This window comes from Egretta garzetta, unplaced genomic scaffold (genome assembly GCF_000687185.1).
Source record: "Egretta garzetta isolate BGI_Z169 unplaced genomic scaffold, ASM68718v1 scaffold79, whole genome shotgun sequence".
In the NCBI taxonomy this organism is placed as follows: Eukaryota; Metazoa; Chordata; class Aves; order Pelecaniformes; family Ardeidae; genus Egretta; species Egretta garzetta.
Window position 1 is genome coordinate 3109331 of NW_009260791.1, and position 18703 is coordinate 3128033.

At 41.7% G+C, this 18703-nt stretch overlaps 1 protein-coding gene across 25 annotated transcripts in view; it reads right to left on the reverse strand.

Moving 5' to 3' along the window:
- Positions 1-18703, reverse strand: part of TTLL5 (tubulin tyrosine ligase like 5) — a 152924-nt gene that overhangs the window by 103874 nt on the left and 30347 nt on the right. For 23 of the 25 annotated variants that reach the window (XR_004842984.1, XR_004842983.1, XR_004842985.1 and 20 more), the window contains 8 exons: positions 10681-10762; positions 9280-9341; positions 8456-8547; positions 5307-5348; positions 2332-2445; positions 1875-1966; positions 1199-1261; positions 221-259 (listed from right to left, as the gene is read on the reverse strand). Coding sequence is in view for 19 of the 25 variants with exons in the window: in XM_009646667.2 (XP_009644962.1) it covers positions 221-259; positions 1199-1261; positions 1875-1966; positions 2332-2445; positions 5307-5348; positions 8456-8547; positions 9280-9341; positions 10681-10762 (586 nt within the window). In the remaining 6 variants the exon portion in view is untranslated. The remainder of the gene's footprint in view (positions 1-220; positions 260-1198; positions 1262-1874; positions 1967-2331; positions 2446-5306; positions 5349-8455; positions 8548-9279; positions 9342-10680; positions 10763-18703) is intronic. The other 2 variants (XM_035901954.1, XM_035901950.1) reach the window with 2 other exon arrangements.

Here is an 18703-nt window from a genome sequence, read left to right on the forward strand (position 1 = left end):
AAGAAGCCTAAGAGAAGCAATTTTAAGGTCCAACCCAACAGAACTTAAGTTCTCCACAGGCTAGGATAATCTTTGCTCTCTGTATTTACTTTTCAAAAATTATTTTGATGGTTTTCAGGTAGAAAAGTGTTGACCCAGGACTTGGAAAATGAAGTTGTGGAAATCTAAGTTTAGATTAAATCCTATGAAGTGCAAGTTATTTAATTAAGAAGCCATTTACCGGGATCTCCCAGCAATGAAGTCTCTTTTCATCTTGCCCCTACAAAAGGAAAAATGGCAAAAATTACCTTCCATTCTGGATCATCGACTAGATTAAAAAGCCTCTGAAGTCTTCCATATATACAGTGAAAGGGCCAAATTTACAGATTTCCTTGTGAGTTCTATCTTAAAGGAGAAAAAAAAAGGCTCAAAAAGAAGAAATCTGAACAGCTGTTCTGCAATGAATGCTTTCATCTGTCTGGCTTAAATTGGAGAAGGTGTCATTTTGAGATACCCTCTAGACACATCCCTGAAAGTACATAGCAAAGAAAAAAAATATTGCACAGTGCTGATGCAGGAAGAGCTTCTATAAATATTGTCTCCTTAGTCAGCAACCTTATCTTTACTCTGTAATTACTTTATTGTGGATCTTAAATTTGGATAAGAAAAAAATGTTGAGAAGGAAGGGTGTTAAACATACAGTGAAAGATATTGCATACAGCTCTTAATGGAGGTTCAGCTAGTGGCATGAATTGACATTTCCACCCAAGGACAGCCCAGAGAAAGAAGCATCAAATCAAGCTTGCATGGGTCAAGACACGGGGATACTAAACATTTGGAGTAAATTTCAGTGCTTACTTTACACAGTTACAAGCTCTAATGTGACTTTAAATTTGAAACAAAAGGTAAGCAAGGACGAACTATAACCCCTTCATAGAGAAACCTAGGTGTTTGAAGGTTTTTCATGTCTGTAGTCATCTTTTTACTCCAATGACTCCCATGCCTTTTGTGCATTGTCCTTTTTGCCCTTAGATTCAGAAGTACAACACAAAAATGTGAGAAACCTCCACAGTCACTGGTACACCAGAGAAGAGACACACAACTATTACCACCTCTGTAAATCATGGACCGGTGTTTATAACATTGGACAAGTCAAGAATCAATCCTTTTCATGCTGTTTGTACCCTCTGCCTCCCTCCCACATAGAAGAGCTTTCTACCTGTCCTGAAACAGACGTGTAGCCAGCATGTAGTTCATTGATGTCTTGTGTTCTAAAAAGGATCTAGAAAAACAAAATACAGGATGTATCAAGATAGACCTCAACACAATGAAAGGCAGCATAATACAGAAATAAATGATCCATTAAAAAATCCCAGAAGTGGATTAAGACAATATGCTGTACCATAATAGAAAAGAGAACAGGAGAAGAGTTATCACTTCTCAGCTGAAGTTCTTGGTGAGGCAAGAGATAGAGAAACATTACAGACTGGGGAAAAAAATTAGAAAAGCATAATATAGTATCACTCACAGGATGAGTCCTATATTGTGTTTATGGCCTAATGACAGAGTACACAGTATGTGCAGCTCTAGGATGTAAAAGCACATAGCAAGAATGGATTATCTGAAGTGAAGACATTTTTACTCTGACAGAAAAGCAACATCAGAAACAATGCTTGAGAGCCTTCCATGAGGTACAGCTAGGCAAAGCAGCAGTAGTTAAAAAACAAGGGATCAGAAAAAAGTATCCTCAACACTAAAATAAACTTTAACAAAATCCTCAATATGTGTCTTTCTGATTGCTAAGCTGGTTGATACACATATACCTAACACAGAACATGCCTTAACACAGAGCATCAGTGCAACACTGAGCCATCCTATTGGATTCCTATTCTTACCCATAAAGGTCCCATGTTAATGGGGTAGGGAATATCCGGATGAAGCCTCCTCTCCGTTCATTTTCCTCTCTCACTCGACGAAGAACTTTTATCTTGGAATGAAAAGAGAAAAAAAATAGCCAGCAAAATAGATACAATGAAAAATGAACCCTAGAAAAGTCTCAGAGTTTCAGAAGACAAGACTATTACTGCAGTCCTGGGAGTGAGCTGGGTACACATGATATCCTTAAGCAATTTTATCTTGCATTTAAATTCTGAAGGAGTCTACCACTGCTTAGAGCACATATGTATGCCTGGCATGACTGAGGGCAAGAGCAGTAAATCTCAGCAGTTCTTTTTCAAAAATTATACTTCTGTAATGTTTTTCATATACATGCACTTGCTCTCTGCTGAGCAAATAACCCCACATACTGCACAAAAGCCAAGGTAAATACAAGATATTTAATAGCCTACTCACTTCCTCCATGGAGAGACCTAGCACAGAGCTGCCTTGCCTTCCTGTTGCTTTTTCCCTGCCTGAGGGCATCGGGTTTTTAATTTCAGCATCACTGGCAGACAGAGGACGGGTACGCTGTAGAGACAGTGTGAATCCAGATTATTTCCTTTTCTTCTCTCAATTTATTTAAAAGAGAAAAGGTTACATTCAAATGCCAGGACTGCAGTCCCAGCAGAATCTACACTCCAGAGGACTACAGCCATAATTCACAAGTCCACACTCCAGCTGTTGAAGAGTCCACACCCCAGTGGGCACTAAGTGTGAGTACTCACATTCCCAGTTTTTAGCACAGCAGGACTCACAATTCAGGCATCAGTGCCAGCATTTACACCCCTGGCGCCTTCCAGAAAAACATGAGACATACCCAAAAGCACCAAAGCCAGGTTTTCATACAGAAAAATCCTCATCCAAGGGGCACGAGAGCCAGTATTCACACTTGTGGGCCCCAAATACAATTGGATTCACACCTCAGTAGTACCAGAACCATGATTCTCTGTTCCAGTTGTGTTGCTACACTAGAAGATCAGAACTGTAATTCACTGATGAGATAAAGTTGCAGGAAGAAAGCAAAAAATTCAGTTCACCACCTGTTATTCTTTTGTTACTATAATGCTGGATCTGAGCTTGCTACTTCTTACACTTAACAGACAGATCTTGTGTATGTATATACATCATGCAAATTTGCATACATATGCAAAATTAAAAATAAGAAAAGAAACAATTTGCAACCAGTCTCTCCAAGGTCATTCTTAACCTGATGGGCAGTTGTGGTCAATTCTAACAAAGGACAGGAATTCAAAGTGTCTTCAAATTAGCAGGATTATAAAACTTAAAATTCCAGCACTATACTGAGCACAGAACGTACAGAGAGCCTTCTTAACCTCGAAAGAAGAGAAAATCATGACAGAAACCTTAAGCTGGATAAGCCCGGGGAATATTCCATAGTGCTCAGATACAAACCAAACTCATGGGAAGATCAGGTTGTATCTTTATCTGTAAGGACTGTTGGAATTGAATTCCATTCTCTGTTTCACTAGAAATTGCAAGCAGCTATTCAGAACATGCAGATGAAACAACTGCAAAAGCAACAGGCACTACACTAAAATGGGTTAACACTGCAATGATTGGCACAGACAGATCCAAAGAGAAAACAGACATAGCAAGTACCAGCTGAAACATTTTGTCAAGCCTAATGAAAACTGATTAAATAAAACATGAGAAAATGAGACACTCTAGATGAGAAGGTAAGAGACAAGCATTTGCAGAAGAAATAAAAATATCAGTAGTCAAACAGGTTTGCTTGATGTTGTAGATGGCATTAAGTTGAAAGTTTAGTCTTTCTTCCTATGTTTTCCTCTATTTCAGAAGCACAGCTAAAAAACTTTGCTTAATGACTTCCTATAAAGTCTCCTGTTAGGCAACCTCCTCTTAAAAACCATTTCTTGACACTACCATAACAATCATCATGTGAGAACTGCTGCTCAAAGAGAATATTACAGGAAATTTTTCATCCTATCAGATGTTCTCCTTTACTACAGAAATACTTCAATGAAGTCATCTCCACTGTCTCGATACAATGAAGATGATTTCATTGATTACAAACAGAAAATGTATGCCTACATACTGGCAGCTCTGGCTCCTAACTGAGAACAAAACTACTGTCAAAATGCTAGAGAAAAACTCTAACTTAACTGAATTTCCTGCACAAACACTTTTTTCAGTGTTTCACTGCAGAATTCTCTCTGGTTGTAGCACAGAAATGTCTCCAACTTCACAAAGATCTTGTTTCCTCTTTGACCCAGCTTATCTTTAAAAGTATGGCTAAATCCAACCACTCTGTTTTATCTCCAAATTCTGGAAGCATCTCTGGTTCCCACATCATGATTCTAATTATACTAAGCACTGACAGCAGTTGGCACAAAGATACTTCCTATTCTCTATGAAACCTCATTATTCAGGAAGACTCTTTTCTCTTAGCCTCAGTTAAACTTACACAGCATGACATAAACAGCAGTGCATAGAATGAATTAGGTTCTCAAGATGATTCCATCTGTCCTACCCTCCTTCCGGCTGGGAACCCCAAAAAAAAAAAAATGAGAATCACCACTATTACATTTGTGCATGAAACCCAGCAGCAAAATAATGCCTACCATGTCCCCACAGAGCCAGGTGCTTAAAATTGTAAACTACCATTGATTTGTCCATACAACTTGCAAGAAGGGTGCCAAATATGGCATTTAGAAGGGTGGATCAGTCTGAATTATGCTAACAATAGTTCTACATTTTTCCATTATCTTTAATAAATCCTTATCTCTGCATCTATTTTGACCCAGTTCACTCTCAATTTTTGCTGTTTCCTTCATGACTGTCTCACAGTAAAAAATTACTTCTCTGAATTTTGAAAAGGATACTGACATTCAGACTTACTCCATCCCCTGTAGTACAGAAAAATTCCTCCTCCTCCTCCCTTTTGGTGTGAAACTCCTATTTGCTGCTGCTTTCACCAGCTCTTCCTTTGTTTTTGCACTTCCGTTTTCAATAGCCTACCAAATCCAGTACACTGTGCTGCCACTGTCCTCATCATTTGACGACCAGAGCGACAACTTTATCTTTAAACATCTATATCCAATGTCTTTAAAATGCAGTTCAGAAATTCTTGTAGGCTTAAAAACTTCGACCTGGCTGATCTTGACTCTCAGCACACCTCACCTACCCTTTTTTTAAGCTGCTAGAACTGAGGTAAATGTTTTTACAACCTTTGCTCCTGCCAGATGGAAACATATGCCAGTACCTACTCGTCTCCTCTTTTCTTGTTATCTTCCCACACACACCAGGCTACTTAGCTGCAAAATATATTTTGGGACCAATTGCCCCAAAAGTATTGTACAAGATAGTTGCATCCCTTATATTGGTGAAGGGAGCTGAAGAGTACTTACCAATCTGGTGTTTGCTGTTTGTGACTGCGCAGACACAGGACGCTGCAAGAGACACACAAAGAGAATAAAAATTTTGTGTTCTCCAACACACTATCATGCCTGCCCGAGTTGAAGAGGAGTGGTGAGTACCCTAAAGCAAGGTATAACTGAAATCCAGCTAACAGCTATCATCTCAGTTCAGATCTTCCTCCTATACTCCGCAAATGTACCCTGTCCCCATTCCAAATGCAGCACAAATCCTAACCTCAGACACACACAACTGTGCAGAATGCATCTGGTCATACATACCATTTTCAAAAGCGCACAGAAAAGAGCTCTGCAGAATGGATGAACAAACTCAACTCTCATGACCAAAATTCGTATTTTTGTAAGATAAGAGTTACCCAAAGGGAAACATTTAATAGCTATGTATTAAGGAGAAACAGATGCTGTCAAGTAGAATTGTTCATAGAAGAGGGCGTAAAAAAAAATAGTAAAAATGTGAAATTCCAGAAGCCTTTTCATTTAAATATCTCAACAATATTCCACTTCTTGTGGAGAAACAAGATGCTATTTAACATTCCAAAATAGGTGTAGAAACATCAGCAGAATGCCAAAAAGTACCCTGTATTACTTATCTGGCATCAGGCCTACAAGCAAGACCAGTTTAATGACAGTGGTAGGTTCAAAAGAAAACTATTATCATAGGAGCTTAGATTTTTCTTGCCTTTGGTGCTGTCAAGGCTGCCCTCCTCCTCTCCAATGCCCAAGAGAAGCAAATGGTGTAAGAAAGGATTCTCAAGAGACCCATCTATCACTTCTAGCTGTACTACTGCCAAGTTCTTCTCTACAGTTGGTCTATACAAAACAGGTCAAGGTCCCTTTATTAACTGATAGAGCTCCAACCCAAATCAACAGTAAGTTATATAGGAAGCGGCTAAATTGTTCATTTTCCTAGAGGGAGAAATACTCGGAGTCAAACCAAAGAAATTGTACAAGAACTTGCAGTCCAGTCTGGTGAAACTCAGAAGTTGCCATAACTATCTCATGACCAAGAACGCTGGTATCAACACTGCTTTCTCAGGAAGCAACTTTTACCGTTATTAAATATGGCCTACGTGAACTACCAAAACTTAAGACATCATGAAGGTGTTAAGAAAAACAAGAGGTTCAAAGCACCCTTTGCAACTGAGAATGGGAACAGAAGCATCAAAGATCCAACAATCTGAGATAAAATGCATACAGCGAAGAGCAGGACAAAATATTCTTGAACCATGGAAATATCTATACACCTACTTAGCCATGGGATTTCCATTTAGGTACTTAAGGAAAACATACTATAAAACTTTATAAATGGATTAGAAGCCTGTTCCTGGTAAAGATAGGTAAGGGGGACACCTGTCCCAAAAGATAAGTTAATCCCATTTCATAACTCTATCATGCTCTATCGCATGAATCTTTCCACATTGCAACTGGCCAGGCCTTAAACCTATTTGTGGGGTTTTAAGCAAAATAAATCTGTACATTTAAAGCCTCCTTAAAATTCAAAGGTTCCCAACAGCTCAATTTTCTGAGACTGTCCTGTATAATTTTTTTCAGATAAAAGATGTTAAATCATCAGGATCTGACCGCATTACTCTAAGAGAGGGTTACTTTTTCTGGAATGGTTCCTAATTTATCTGACATACATTTTGTCTGCCACAAAGAACACCTTTATGTTCACAGGGATCTGTATGAAACCTGTCTATTAAATTGGCCTTAGAAGCTTTGGACTCAGCCTCACATCCTATAGAAACTCAAATCTCACCTTACCAGCTATTCACCTCTCTCCCAGTGACTCAAAACTCCAAGTTTTATAAGAAGCAGAATGGTGCAATTTCTGCGAACACCAAAATGGACACTGTACTGGTGCTCTGTCACTGAAGAAAAGTGACTTTTTGTTTCCTAATTGAACTTGAGTTACACAGCCATGTTGCATGTCCCTCACCGAGGCATGTGCATCAGCTGCGGAGTGTGTCATTTACCTATTTGCATGAGGAGAAATGCATTTGAAAGTCCAAATGACATAAGGGATTTCCCTGCCTTTTGCGAGTGCTCTACTTCCATAGATATTTATGGAATCCATCTTGTAGCCAAAAAAAGATAGAGAACAACTGCCCTTCAGCATTACAGTGCTAAGAAAGTACTACCTCAGCAGAAAAGGTAATGGACAGTTACAGCAAGCCACATGAGGCCTCAGTCCAAGGATCCACAGGAAAGGAAGTGAGGGATTCCAGGAATGAATGGAAAAAAGCCTTAAATTTCAAATGCAAAATGCTCTTTCTGCCTAGAAGGAAGTCTTGGAGACATCAGTAAAGCTCTAGGGTCCTGGAAGTTTGTTGTCCACAACAAAATGAAAGTGACTGAACAGCCCATAGCTCAGGTGCATCCCCCCCGCATCTCTTCTGTAATTACACTAGAAATCCAGATACCCTTGTTCACTCACCAGCTCTCTCACCTGTTGTCATGGTTTAACCCCAGCTGGCAACTAAGTGCCACCCAGCCACTCACTCACTCTCCCCCAGTGGGATGGGGGAGAGAATCAGAAGAGTAAAAGTGAGAAAACTCAAGGGTTGAGATAAAAACAGTTTAAAAGGTAAAGCAAAAGCCACACATGCAAGCAAAGCAAAACAAGGAATTAATTCCCTACTTCCAGTCGGCAGGCAGGTGCTCAGCCATCTCAGGAAAACAGAGCTCCATTACGCGTAACAGTTACTTGGGAAGACAAATGCCATCACTTCAAATGTGTGTCCCCCCTTCCTTATTCTTCCCCCAACTTTATATGCTGAGCATGACATCACATGGTGTGGAATATCCCTTTGGTCAGTTGGGGTCAGCTGTCCCAGCTGTGTCCCCTCCCAACTTCTTGTGCACCCCCAGCCTCCTCGCTGGTGGGGTGGGGTGAGAGGCAGAAAAAGCCTTGGCTCTGTGTAAGCCCTGCTCAGCAGTAACTAAAACATCCCTGTGTTATCAACACTGTTTCCAGCACAAATCCAAAACATAGCCTCATACTAGCTATTATGAAGAAAATTAACTCTATCCTGGCTAAAACCAGCACACCTGTGAGCCAAATTCAATGAGAGTAACTTTCCTGCTGTCCTCCTTAGCTCTGGCTTGTTGAAGTCACTTACCTGCAGCTTCTGGTATGGATTTCTCCTGACAGATTCAGATGAATGATAAATGGCCCGGCTTGACCGCTGGCCTGGATCCTGGCACACAAAGCCTAAGGACATCAGAAGCCACATGACAATTTTTAAGACAGACAGACCCTGAAATATAAACCTAGCATTCCTGTTAATGATCTCAGTCTATATATTACCTTCCTGTCCCTGCCCAAGGACCAAAAAGGACGCTTTTCTTTATCTTGCTTTGTTTAATCCCAAACTGTACACTGCATTACATTTTTTGAGTAAAACTGGAACTTGCTTCAAACCCAAGTACTTAGATCAATAACAGGTTACTGGATAGCAGCATAGAGATAGGCTCCATTTCTTAAATAGCTGAGCAGGCTACCTGGTGACAATTCTGTCTCTTTCAGTATTAGGGGTAAGTTGCGCCAAGTAACTGAACCAAGATGTACTAGCGATGCCTAAAAGGTACTGTGCACTAAAAAGTCATGCAGCTTTCCAAGCGTGACTCCACTTCTAACATAGCTTAACCAGAACCCACACATTCAACCTAAAAAATGCATGAGTACTGATTCTGAGGGCTAAAGAGAAAGAGGAGTGCTTTCAAATACCCAAACTAGGGACTCTTAACTCCACCTAAGCATCACAAACAGCCAGATAATTCTGAAGCTGAAATGTCCACGTATAACTTCCCAGTGCTAAATACAATTGCTCTCCTTAACTAGAGTTCTCCATTGTTATACTCCTCTAATAACATGCAGCTCAGAAACCTACCTTTTATTGGTTTTAAATGAGGGAAAGATTAAAGGAGCTTTTGTTACACTCACCTACAAGAGTGAACATATCTGAGAGCATGCTAGCTTTGATCTTCAGGTCCAAAGGAGCATCACTATCCCCACATGCAACAGGAGACAAAAGAAGTTATTTGTCTGGCATTAAATGATAGGAATGCATCAATATCCAAGATATTTTCCAATACAGTTTCTTTGTATTGGTCCTTAACACAGACATAATCAACATGGGAGGAATACTCAGTGATTTTCCACACACATAGGTAAACATGAAATGATAAACATAAACAGATTAATCTGTTGTTGTTTATCCTTTTTCACAGCTTTAGTCTTCTAATGCAACAATGTATGGCCTTGTTTTAACTCTGCTTGGCTAGAAGCATTGTCTTTGAATTCATCTATGCTACATTTCATGGAAAAAAATAAAAATCAATGCATACAGTTCAGATCAGACAGGCAAAGTCTGATTCCCTGGGAGCAGAGAAATCAGCCGTGTTCTACAGCACAGTGATAGATGCCAACAGCTTAGACAAAGAAAACGGCAATCAAACCAGAGCAAAGGATACTGATCCGAGTTACAGTTTTAAGTAGTAAAGGATGCAAGTAATTCAGCATGTATGTATATGAACACAAACCACTAAACCTGGAAATTAAATGTTGTGGAAACATTCTAGTTGCACCTGAAAACAAAATGGGTACTGTGGAAGCTAGGGTTTTGAATAGTGTGTAAAAAAAATACTATGCAGGACAAAGGGGGGGAGGGGTCAAAATTAAGGTCAGATATGGCTATTCCAGGAACATGTAACTTAAAGTTTATTTATATCCTCATAACTAAAACATTACTCACAGTACTACAAGAGTGTATTGTGCATCTGTACTCCTGTAAAGTTAAACAGTAGTCCAGAAAACACACTTAGTTGGAGATCTACAAAAATAAATCCTCAAGCTCCACTAGAGTAGGAGGGTCAGCATAAGGGCCAAGACAACACTCACTCTTTAGATTTTAGCTAGAGAGTACTAAAGCAAAAATTTGAGCCCAAGCATACAACGTACTCAAGTCAAGCATAATGCTTGAACTCTACTTGGACTCAAAAAATCTTGACGTTTCTACTCAGCCAAGCAGATTGAAATAGTCTGGAGCATTTCAAAATTCATCTATGATGGGAGATTATAAAGTGTTAACCATCATGATGGACTGTGGAAGAGAAATAATTAAAAAGAAAATGGAATCCAAACTGGGTTCTTTCAAAACCTATTGCTGCAATAAGTTTGTTTATGCAAAGGGAAAAGCAAAGGACTATCTTCTCTGTCAGCTCTTAACAGTGGAACAAATACTCTGCAGGCATCGTGAAATCATGCCCTCCTAAGACCACAAGTTTCACAGACACCCATAACTAGCAACAGTCCCAGCCTCATATTAAACTAGGAATCACTTACCAGGCCAGTGATGGGGATAGGTTCACTTCCAACAGCCAAGGCTTGAGAGTATCATCAATAAGGACATCAAAACCATAGAGCTCTGAAAATACAGTGGACACTAAGTTTACCTTACTGCACCTTTAAACATTCGGGTAAGGTCCAACATTAGTGTCTGCCAGGTCATTTCTATCTACATAATTTATGTTAAATCCAGTGAATTCTCTAGGGCTGAACAAATAACATTCCACCAGTGGGAAATTTCACTTCCTCAGAGTCAAGCTTAATATATATTCTGTTTGTGGGGGAAAGATGGAAGTAGAGTGAGTCTTAGGAAGGTATTATACAGAAAAATAAACTCTTTGCTGTCTACAAACTGCATTTCATGCAGAACTCTACTACTTGTTTTCACACAGAATTGACACAAGCAGAGCAGGTCCAATCTACTTCTTCCATTGGATCCTAGAAACAACAGAACTTCATTCTCCTTTTAATTCCTATATTGATTATTCCAGTCAGCTATAGAAAAATCTTGCTTCTTTCAAGCATCAGCTTATTTTCAATTATTCCTGTATGCTTTTCTGCAATATCCCCACAGGAGTACAAGAGTCTTCTACTCAGCAGCTCCACCTACACAGACAACCTCCCATAACTCTATCTTATTGACAGCTTGCCGCTTTGCAGCAAACCACTATAGAAATACTTTTTCCTTAGTTTCTAAAACATTCATAACATATTACATCTGTTAGATGTGTTCTGCTCCACACAGGTCAGATTGAAGCCAGCTTCCCATTCCAAGACTGATTTTACTATTTCACTCTATACACACGTTCTCTCTAGTTTGGAAAGAGTTGCAAGAAGGATGCTCCACAAAGACGACTGTAAATCAGAAGTTGGCGTTAATGCAATTCCCTCTTCCAGCATTAAGAAATACTGTTAATGATCATCAGGGCAACTTAGGCACATTTTTTTTCAAACCACCACAAAACAGGGTATTGGCAGAGAATTATTTCCATGGAATTAACCAGTTCCCTAATGCCTGGAGTAAAATCAGGAGAATTTCTTTGCCATGTTGCTTTCCTTGAATTCTGGCCTTGGCCTTTTGTCGCCTGCCTGACGTTGATGCTGGCTCCAGGGATCTGGACTGCTTGACAAGATCTTCCTATGCAGACAGCTGCGCGAGAGCTCATGTAGCTTATAATGCGAACTTAATGAGCTGCGGGGGGGCACTTGGAAGGGGAGGAAATGGCAGCAGAGCAAGTATTGCCTGCTCACTTTTCTACACTGTGTAGCCAGACATTGAGTGGGAAGCAAAACAGCAGAGAGTTAAGGAGTTGGTTCACTCCAAAGAAATGAGGCTGAATCTATGTTTGGCTCTCTTGTTCCCCAGATGGGAAAGGCTGCAGTAGAGGGAAAAGGAGGAGGTGGGGATTAGAAGTGTAAACATTAGCAAGGCATTTTGACCAGGAGAAACTTCTGATTATTTTAATACATTATTTCAAAATACAATCTCAGGTCTGGTGAAGACCTGTGACTCTTAATGGCATAGCAAACTCCAGTGGACAGGCAGCTCATGCCTATGGCAGGGAAGCAACAAGTGGGCCTGTGGCAGCTGCTGGTCTGCAACCTCCCAACCCCAGTCAGGAAGCAGAACATTTTGTTTTGACTAGCTGCTGCTTCTTTTGCTGCTGGCCATTCCCTCCCTCTGCCCCTGAATGGACCTTTGCTAGCATTTTGGCTCCTCTGACTTTGCCCTCCTCTCCCACTCTTCTTCTCCCTTCCAAACCACTCGCTCTTTAAACCTCCCTCTTTCCCACCCAGTGACTCACTTACTCTGTCCACTTTTACAATACATACGGGAAACCTCTTGACCTTAGCTAGGCCTGACCATGCTGCTGGTGCTTTACATTCCTTTCCCTTGTGTCTGCCTTGTTTATTAGGACAGTAAGCTCTTTGGGGTACCCTTGTTGACTCAATTCCATTGTTAAACACAGACATCTAATGCCACCTAATACCTTAGGGTCTCCTAGGAAGACTCCACTGCTGCCCCAAGTCTCATATATTCTAGGTCATGTCTACAACCCCTAGACAGATGTCCCTGCTGTCTCAGGCCATCAGGAGTTATCCATGTTCTGGCAACAGAATCAAGCCTCACAGGTTCCCACATAGGGTTTAGCACAAAGCGGTTCTCAAGTCTGCCTGGGATACTAGGGCACAAACAGAAGATAAATTACCAATGGTTTCAACCATCCTAGAAATATCTCCTTGGCCCTCTTCCACATTTGGAAAATGTACTATCTACATTAAACACAAGTAGTATCCTTTCTACTACGAAACTCGCTATAATTTATAAAAATAAATACATAAGCAGCACAAACATGTGGTCACATGAGCATAGCAAGATCAGAAGTACACCCTCTGCAATTACAAACTTCAGCAAGACTGCCATTTCCCGCTACAGAGACAGTAAAGAAAACAGAATGACTGAAAGAGAAACACATGCCTCAGATTACGGCAACAGTAGGTTTATGACACCCCACCTTGCACCATTATTGTTAATAAGGGAAGAATAGAAGAAACTGATACCAAGTTTCCACAGTGCCTTCCCTTGCTCCACTCCTCTTGCTACTACAATCCACAAAATCATGCTTCACCCTTGCAGTTTGCTAAAGAGGTTGGAATTATACCAGAAGGTACCAGCTGTTGCCAAGACTCAGCAGGAGCCTGCATCTCCCCTCCAAGCCTCACAGAGAAGTCCCTACTGACCAAGCTTCCCAAGAGAAGGACTAGCTTCAGACTAAAGTCTAACAGCAACAGTTCAGCCAGAGATTTTTTTGCCAATGTCATTATCTAAAACTAAAAGGAAGGCTAGAGGCATGGTCTCAAGCTTTTTTGTTCTGATGAACTACCATGCATTCCAAATTTGGCTAATAATCCTGTCAAAAACTGCACTGGCACTTCCTTTTAGAAAACAGCCCCAAAGAATTTGCTATTCTCTGTAAGTCTAGAAACTAAGTCACAAGTGCTAGCCTGGTAGCACAAACAATGTTTTCATGACTTTGCATAGAATGAATAAGCTCAATTCCGTAAGGGTCACTGTGATTCTAGTCTTTGTTTTCAGCTTGTTCACTGGGGAAAAAGCAGCAGCTTTGCTGCAAAGTACATATTCTGTAATCAAATGGAGGCAACCTGAGGTTATGAAGGGACACATATACACTGAAAAAAGCTGTATAGCATGCAACTCTTCTGCAATAAAAACAGATCTCATTTTAAGCAGGAGCATATTTACAGACATTCCTAATGCAAGTTACTGCACCTCTACCACTGAAATTCAAGTCCCTTTTTCCTTCCTACTCTTTCTGCGCTTTTATATAAAGGTACCCTGCAGACCATGCTTATAGACAACATGTACCCAGGAGCTTCAGTTAGAAAAGCTAACTGTGCTAACAATTTCATTCAAAGCAGCAACAAGTCAGTGCAAGGAAGAAAAACTTCTAAGAATATACTGATGGACGTACTGCTTTGTTGAACACATTCCCAAACTTGAGGCTTCAGAGACTACATAGTATTTTGTAAACGAACTCCACTCTACTCCAGACATCAAAGGCTTTGGGGAAAGTACTGGTGCTGTAGTCTTGTGCAGGAATTTGCCTTGCACTCAAATAATACAGCTTAACTCCCCTTTTTAGAGAACTTAATTTTAACAGACAAAGGCTTTATCTCTCAGTGTTATTACAAGAAAGGACCCAACAAGAGGGGATAGAATTATTCTACATGTTGGTGGTGTTCTCTGCTTCATGAGATGCAGCCTGCACCTGCCAGAGTTTGTCATACTAGCTTGGCTAAATGTGTGACTACCTCACTTAGAGGCACTTTATCCACAGCAGGTAACCAGAGAAAGTCGATCACTTATAAGATAACTTCTCAACCTTTTTTCCTTCTACTGAAGCCTGAAGGACACTTAGTCACATTCCCAACAGGAGTCTTCAGATTTCAGGGTGCCTACATAGAATCATAGAATATCTTGAGTTGGAAGGGACCCACAAGGATCGAGTCCATCTCCCTCCTCCTCACAGGACTACCTAAAACTAAATCATATGACTAAGAGCAGTATCCAGTTACTCCTTGAACTGACAGGATTGGTGCCGTGACCACTTCCCTGAGGAGCCTGTTCCAGTGACTGACTACCCTCTCAGTGGAGAACCTTTTCCTAATGTCCAGTCTGAATTTCCCCTGAGCAGCTTCATTCCATTTCCCTGTGTCCTATCACTGGTCACCAGAGAGATCAGCACCTTCCCCCGCTGCTGCCCCCCTTGAGGAAGTCGTAGACTGCAATGAGTTCACCTCTCAGCCTTCTCTTCTCCAAGCTGAACAAGCCAAGTGACCTCAGCCGCTCCCTATAAGTCTTGCACTTCAGACTTATCTTGCTTGCCCTCCTTCTACATAAACCACTACTTTCTTTGGTGAAGAGAAGATTACAGTTGGGCTCATCGCCTATACCAAAACCAGACTCAGAATCATCCTTCTATTCTGAAGTCAGAAGAGCTAATAAGGCCATCTTCAAGGCTAACATCAAAGAACAGGAGTCTTGATACAACCTGGGCTGCCTTTATAATCCTAATCTTACGGGGTAAATAAGTTATCACCCATGAAGGAGAAAGCTCTTCAACCCTGTGTGTGACATCATAGTGAGTGAAGAGGTTAACATCCCAATAACTGCCTTTGGACATCACTGAGGAATAGCTGACTCCATAGATACATGGGTACATGTGGTGCAGAAGAAAGAGCATGTTTCCTGACTTCATTACCCAAGTTCCTCTAATTTCAAGCTCCTAAACTCCAAAAACCTTAACCCCAAACAAACTAGGAGCAAGAATAACCTGGTGTTCCTCACTCCCATGTTCTCATCTATCTGCTAAAGACCTTAATGTCACTACAAGAACCAATGGCAGAAGAAGATGGAATGAGAAGCCAGCACTGATTCAGACTTTGGTAACACAAGACCACTGATGATAAATTGACAATGCTGGTCATTTCTTTATGGCTGGTTTTGGAACAGTTAATTCTTCCTAGGTCTGCCCCGGCACCCTGAGAAAGAAAACTGGTGCTGCCAACCTGAGAACAGCTTCCTAAAGAAACCAGAAAACTTCTGCAGCAACAGGGATCCTGACTCTTTCAGCTGAGCTCTGGGTGCTAAATCATCAACAATCAGTTAGGTACCATTTAGAGCTATGAAGTGACAAGTAAGGGAAACAGAAGGATAGCTTCTGTAGGAGCAGGGAATCTATCACTAGAAGACCTGTCCATTGAACTCATTCTACTGTTCAGGCTCAGCTGACAGTTTTGCTAAATTCTGAAGATGTATTTATATTGCAAAACCTACCTTGACATGCTGTATCATCAAAAGAACTGTCCTGAAAGGTACAGGGCTCCCGAATCTGATGGTAGCCAGAGGACTCTAAGGACAACCTTTTTCAGATTCAAAATGGCATCTTTACATACGGGCTTTAAAGCAAAGACTGACAGTAAGGGTATAAAAATAGAATGCAGTAAGCTTTGGCGGGGGGGGGAGATAAGTGTAAAGAATACCTGTTCTGCATTTCCTTGACGTGTCATCTATGAAACCAGAAAAATATATAGGATGTGTATGGTATATGTATGGCTGACCTAAGTCTCTAAGAAGGGACTTGCCTATACTCACATCAAGCAAGTCTGCACAGAAATTCCTTAAGAATCTCAAATTTTAGTGTCCTGCAAAATTCATTATAGAGCAGGCCAGCACTGTTCTGTACTAACAAAACCTACTGTTCCCTCAAACAGGTCAACTGGTATGACGAAGAAAATTAAATGCTCATGAATAACAGTAACATAGATGGTTGAGAACTGGTGATTAGATACAAATGAAGACTTTTTAAAGCATTTAGCTCCAGGTCAGCACCACTCCAGTAGTATAATAGTTTATTCTTTGCTCTATACCATCTTAATGCAGATATGACTAGAAGCATAAGCCTGACCAATTCAGCCTTAGAACACAAGAGCAGCTACATAAGAAACTCATTGCTTTGGTCGGATCAACAAACATGCCTATTACCCTATCCTGCCCTCGCTTCTTAATTGCGGAAGAGCTGAACAGTGTCACTGCTGGGTTGAGGAAGTAGATGAGGCTTTCTATAGACAGCTAAATGTAGCCTCACAATCGCAGGCTGTGGTCCTCATGGGAGACTTCAACTATCCGGATATCAACTGGAAGGACCACACGGCAAGGTGCGCACAGTCCAGGAGGTTCCTGCAGAACATTGACAATAACTTTTTGATCCAGGTGGTGGAGGAGCCAACTAGAAGTGGAGTGCTACTGGACCTTGTGCTGGCAAATAAAGAAGAACTGGTTGAGGATGTGAAGGTAGGGGGCAGGCTTGGCTGCAGTGACCATGAGATGGTTGAGTTCCGCATTCTGAGAGGGGGATGCAGAACAACAAGCAGGACTACCACATTGGACTTTAGGAGAGCTAACTTTGGCCTCTTCAGGGACCTACTTGGAAGAATTCCGTGGGCTATGGCTCTTGAAGGTAGGGGAGTCCAGGAGAGCTGGCGAAGAAGCGAGGGCCGGGATTTGACAAGCTCCAAGGTAAACATTGACCTGGTCACCGGTAGGACACAGGAGCCCCCACCGGCCGGGCAGGCCTCGGCCTCTCCCTAGAGCAGAAAGGCACCGTTGCCAAGCCGCCATCGACCGCCACGTCCAACACCAGGGCACTGATGACACTGGTTCACAGCTGTCTGGCAGTAATAAGTGACAAGCAACAAGTGATGGGACGAGAGGAAACGGCCTGAAGATGCACCAGGGCAGGTTTAGATTAGATATTAGAAAAAATTTCTTCACAGAAAGGGCTGTCAAGCACTGGAAGGGGCTGCCCAGGGAAATGGTTGAGTCCCCATCCCTGGGGGTATTTAAAAGGCAGGTAGATGTGGCACTTAGGGACATGGTTTAGTGGTGGACTTGGCAATATTAGGTTTCCGGTTGGACTCAATGATCTCCAGGGTCTTTTCCAACCTAAATGATTCTACAATTCTATGATTCTTTCCCTGTTTTCATTCTCTTTGTGGTTAGAATAATTTCTGTGCTGGTATTCATCATTTTGATCCTGTGAGCTACTGGCAACTCCAGACGGGACAGCCTAGCTCTGCTGCCGGTTGTACTGCACCTTCCTACACGCCATTGCGCAGCGCTTGCCACAACTTTGTTTTCTCAGCAGCCTGAGCCAGGGTTACACAGTTGCACCATCTTAGAGTTGGACCTTTGCCTCTTGACACAGAGGGAGGTAAAAGCTGGGGAGAAGATGAAAGGGGAAGGGTTGCAGAGAGATGTTCACAGTCTATAGGAGGAAGGTAAAAAGGAGCATGCTTGGCATTATCTTCTTAATGGAAATTGCACCAAGTACAACAGAATGCTGCAACTTCACAAAGGAGCTAAATTGCATCTTCCGTTTTTTGCTGCTGACAGTTGTACCCAACAGACGCACATGCACACACACACAATTTTCTTCCACTGAGGTTGCTGACCTACGAAATCACTGTTTACAAAAATCTGTGACTATGTATGCTTTGGTGGGGACATGTGAAAAAAGATGAAAAAACCCAGGGCCAAGTCAAGTTGGTCTTTGGGAGATACAGTTATTAGGAATCATAGAACCCCTTGGATTGGGAGGGCTCTGGGGGAAGCCACCTCGTCTTGCCTGCCAGCACCCCAATGCTTTTTGGCTGAGCTGCTCCAACCAGTGGGTCCACAACCCCATCTTGATGCTTGGGGGCTATTCCAGCTCAGGGACAGGACAGTGTCTTTGTGTTTGCTGAACTTCAGGAGGTTCCTCTTGGCCCGTTCCTCTGTCTCATCCAGGGTACCTCTGAAGACTAATCCTGCCATCAAGGCCGTGAACTGCTTCCCCCCCCTCTGGGTTACCATTACCCGCCGACTTGCTGACGTGCCTTCCGCCCCTTGTGCTGGTAACTGATGATGCTGATGCTGAACAGGATCGGCCCTGACGTT